We start from the raw sequence: 5000 nt of genomic DNA on the forward strand, positions 1-5000 counted from the left end.
CACATCAGCACATCAGCACAGGCACACAGCACACAGCACACAGACATGAGGAGGAGCCACTCCACAGAACAACACCACACCAGCACAGGAGAGGAGAGGAGAGGAGAGGAGGAGAGAGGGGAGAGGAGAGGAGGAGAGAGGGGAGAGGAGAGGAGGAGAGAGGGGAGAGGAGAGGAGAGGAGGAGAGAGGAGAGGAGGAGAGAGGAGAGGAGGAGAGAGGAGAGGAGAGGAGAGGAGGAGAGAGGAGAGGAGAGGAGAGGAGGAGAGGAGAGGAAAGGAGAGGAGAGGAGAGGAGAGGGGAGGAAAAGAGAGGAGAGGAGAGAAGAAGTGAGGAGAGAGGAGAAGGGTGGAGAGGAAAAGAGAGGAGAAGAGATGGTGGGTTGGGAGTTACTCTCTAGGGATACAGAGAGGAGCAAACCAACAGATACACTCAAGTACTGACACACACACACACACACACACACACACACACACATTGATACACATCATACTCACACACAATACAGAACAAACAACACACACACACACACACACACACACACATACCACATCAACTTTGACAGACTTGAGGCAGGGTCTGAAGGACTGGGAGAACCAGTAGTAGTCCAGAGCCAACAACAGCTGCAGCTCAGAGTACAGACATTCAGCATGCTGCACACACACACACACACACACACACACACACACACACACACACACACACACACACACACACACGGCAGAGGAAGACAGAGGCAGTAGAGAGAAAGAAAGGGATGAGGAGAACACAGATGACAATAGAGAGAGAGAAAGAGGGGAACAGAGAGATGGAGAGAGAGAAGAGAACAGGATGAAAGGCAGAGAGAGAGAAAGAGAGAGAAGAGAGAGAGAAGAGGGTGGAGAGAGTGGAGGGAGAGAAGGAGAGAGAAAAGAGAGAATAGGGAGGAGGGCAAAGAGAGAGAGAGAAGAGGGTGGAGAGAGAGAGAGAGAGAGAAGAGGGCGGAGGGAGAGAGAGTGCAGCGTGGATCATCATGAGAGCAGAGGATGAACAAGAGAAGAGAAGAGAAGAGAAGAGAAGAGAAGACGGCGTTAATCATGCAAGAGAGAGCAACACAAACACATGGCAAACTAACCAACATGATAGAAAAGCCTCAGGCCACCCTGAAGTGTATTCCCATCACCTGACAGTCAGGTTTTGTTCTTCTGAAAACGTCCCGGCCGTGACTGAGTGAGGTCCTCAGCTTGGCCACACAAATCAAAATGCCCATAGCCCATAGCCCACTCCAAATGCCCATAGCCCACTCCAAATGCCCATAGCCCATGTCCAGATCACACTCCAAATGCCCATAGCCCATGATAACCTGATCAGGAAACAGAAGCGCTAGGCAACCACCGTTGTTGATGAGTAGCCTATGCAACGTTATGTTACTTTAACAGCCTGCTTACCAACATGGGTGCATGTGTGTCGGACCCAGCATGTTTATCCAACATGAACAATCTTGTAACGGTCCGTTGTTTACGTGGCTAAAGTGCGGAGAGCGGTAGAATTGTGGGATTGCGGTAGAGTTGTATTTTGCTTAATTTAACGATATCTTTGTCATTGTTTGTCCAAAACTGACCAAACTTTGCACTGCACTCACGCATGTCATGTGTCAAATTTGAGGTCAGTCGGATGAGTGGTTCCAGAGTTATGCGTGGCACACACAGACAGAGTGACACACAGACGGACGTTCCGTGCATTAATAGATAGATAGATAGATAGATGGCTACACCTACAGTAGAGGGCAACTCTGTTGGTAGCATGGTGATGTCATGGTGACTACATGCATGTGCATGATTATGGGAGTGCAGTTCTATCCCTAACCCAACAGTGCTGTCCCTAGGCAACCAGACACAGGCGTAGCCATGGCAACAGGTGCCCTCTGACCTCTCTCTGGTCGTTGTCCAGGTAGAGATGCTCCGCATGCTGCTTCTGCCGGTCACGCCGCCTCCACTGGGCAGGAGCACTGCGCTTGGTCCACCTACACACACACACACACACACACACACACACACCGCGCGCACACACACACACCACACACACACACACACACACACACACACACACACACACACACACGCCGCGCACACACACACACACCACACACACCACACACACACACACACACACACACACACACACACTCCATGAGGATTGGATGGAACTTGTTTCTGTGTGTGTGCGTGTGTGTGTGTGTGTGTGTGTGTCAGAGGTGACGCCTGACTTTTTTTTGACCAGACAATATATCTGGTAATATTCCAGGACACCGGACAGGAAGAAAATCTGCCAGAGATATGTTTTAAGTATCCATATAATTGCCTATCCATTTAAATGGCACTAAGTCACAAATCCCATAGCACACTGTTATGCAATATCAGCCTGTGTGTGTGTGTGTGTGTGTGTGTGTGTGTGTGTGTGTGTGCGTACTTGTTGCTGCTGGGTCCGCTGCTCAGCACGTCTGGCTGCAGGTGTGTGTGTGTGTGTGTGTGCAGTGTTTCCCACAGATTAGAAGGCAATGTGTGGTGGTCGCCCCATCTCTTGGTCTTGGGGGGGGGGGGGGTTGAGTGTACACCGGCACAAAGTGTAGGTGCACCCATATTTTTCATTGCATCGCCTTTTTATCGCTCTCCTGTCATATAATGTGAATGATTTTTTTTACAAGATGTAAAGCTTGTCTTTTTTTGAAACACACACATTATGTAATTATGAATAATTACTCTATTATAGGCCTACATTCTATATACTGACATTTCTGATGCAGATTATGGCCTAGGCCAACTATTCATATTATAACTCCACCTCTTAAATTCAGCTGTCTGGTTGAAGCCTCAAAATATTGTAAACAAAGTAGCAGGCTAAGTTTATCATACTCTACTGGTTGGACTGTTCAGTTTTCTGTTAAGGTAAGCTAATACTTTTTCTCCTTGGGACAGGCCCCTTTAAGTCTTGGAGTTGAAAAACATTGGTATTAAGATGGTCAGTCAACTTGATTGCAAGAGTTTTAATCAAATATCTGCAGCAAAGCCTACTAATGATGCTAAACGGATCTAACAGTAATTTAGCTAGTCGTCTTCTGTGCTTCATTGCGTTCACGATTGTGAATGTTTTATCTAGATTAAATGTGAATGTCGGGGGCGCATGTCCATTGAGCACGCACGAGAGCGGGCAGGAGAATGAGTTTACTGCTACTGTTTGGAAAAGTTGCACGCATAGGCTACAAAGGTTGCGGAAGAACTTTATGCTTCACCCGAGCAGCGTCATGTGCATTAGTGCGACCACGCTTCCAGGGATGATATCGTTGGTTTTCATGGAGACAGACGCGGTGTGCACGGAAGGGAGAGGCTGTGTGTGTGCGTGTGTTTGTGTGTATGAGCGACAGATGCGTGATTGACAGAGAGGGAGATCAGGGAAAGGAAATTCAGTTTAACGAATGCTGCGTGTTTTTCAATAGCGTTAAAAATTAAATAAATAATTAAAAAAGAATAACAAAACGCAATATGTGGCGGCCGGTGCTGAATCTGTGGCGCACCGCCACAAATTAGTCTATGTGTGGGAAACACTGGTGTGTGTGTGTGTGTGCGTACTTGTTGCTGCTGGGGCCGCTGCTCAGCACGTCGGGCTGCAGGTGTGTGTGTGTGTGTGTGTGTGCGTGCGTACTTGTTGCTGCTGGGGCCGCTGCTCAGCACGTCGGGCTGCAGGCGGGGGAAGAAGCCGGGCTGGTAGCGTCCCTGACCGATCCGCATGTCCAGCAGGTGAGGGTGCAGCGCCGTGTGGTCAATCTTCCTCAGACGCGCCTCTATGGCCCTCTCTGGACACACACACACACACACACACATACACACACACATGATAAGATACATACACACACACACACACACACACACACACACACACACACACATGATAAGATACACACACACACACACACACACAATAAGATGCTGTGATAAAACTTGCACCAAAACTCCTCTTGCACTTAAGGGACGCTGCACAAAGTGTTTTCATCGTAATGATGACGTTGCATGTGGCGACTTTATCTGTCTATCTATATTAATATACATATTATGTATATGATCAACTTTATCTGTCTATCTATATTAATATACATATTATGTGTATGATCAACTTTATCCGTCTATCTATATTAATATACATATTATGTATATGATCAACTTCATCTGTATATCTATACACAATGTGACCATACTAAATGTGGTGTTCAGAAGTTGCTGTTCCGTTGTTTTGAGTGGAATGTGTGTGTGTGTGTGTGTGTGTGTGTGTGTGTGTGTGTGTGTGTTCCGTTGCTTTGAGTGTAATGTTGTTGTTTAGTTGGGTAATTTAACGCAATATGCGGAGTGAGTAAAAGCTAAAATGGCCGAACGGGGATGTCCTGAGATCGTTATGACTCATAGAATGCCTTCCAATCAGAAATGAATTAATAGTTTGACCGGCCCTGAGTGTGGGCCTGTGTGTGTGTGTGTGTGTGTGTGTGTGTGTGTGTGTGTGGTACACACCTGCCTCCTCGATGTGTGTGGCCCTCTGGTAGATCTCGGTGCGGAGGGTGGGGGTTCTCACGTTGAGCATGCGCACTTTGTCCACGCGCGCATCAAACAGCCGCAGGGCGTGCGCATGCTCCTCGTCGTCATGGTGAAGGATCTTGGAGTCGATGAAGGACGCAAACGTCTGCGTCTCCAGGAAACGGGACAGGAAGGGGAGGGACGGCTCAGGCTGGTCCGACAGGAAGGATGCCTGGAACCACAGGACACACACACACACACAGACACACACACACACACACACACACACACACACACATGAAGCTACAGGTGGGGTGTGTGTTCATATCAGATACAGGTGAGGTGTGTGTTCATATCAGATACAGGTGAGGTGTGTGTTCATATCAGATACAGGTGGGGTGTGTGCTCATATCAGATACAGGTGAGGTGTGTGTTCATATCAGATACAGGTGGGGTGTGTGTGA

The 5000-nt window shown here is 48.0% G+C and overlaps 1 protein-coding gene across 2 annotated transcripts in view; it reads right to left on the bottom strand.

Moving 5' to 3' along the window:
- The window catches only part of dennd5a (DENN/MADD domain containing 5A), a 47373-nt gene that overhangs the window by 20828 nt on the left and 21545 nt on the right, over positions 1 to 5000 (bottom strand). For both annotated transcript variants that reach the window (XM_062524496.1, XM_062524495.1), the window contains 3 exons: positions 4534 to 4768; positions 3677 to 3827; positions 1907 to 2000 (listed from right to left, as the gene is read on the bottom strand). In XM_062524496.1, coding sequence (XP_062380480.1) covers positions 1907 to 2000; positions 3677 to 3827; positions 4534 to 4768 — 480 coding nt within the window. The remainder of the gene's footprint in view (positions 1 to 1906; positions 2001 to 3676; positions 3828 to 4533; positions 4769 to 5000) is intronic.

Source organism: Sardina pilchardus, chromosome 21 (genome assembly GCF_963854185.1).
Source record: "Sardina pilchardus chromosome 21, fSarPil1.1, whole genome shotgun sequence".
Classification (NCBI taxonomy): Eukaryota; Metazoa; Chordata; class Actinopteri; order Clupeiformes; family Clupeidae; genus Sardina; species Sardina pilchardus.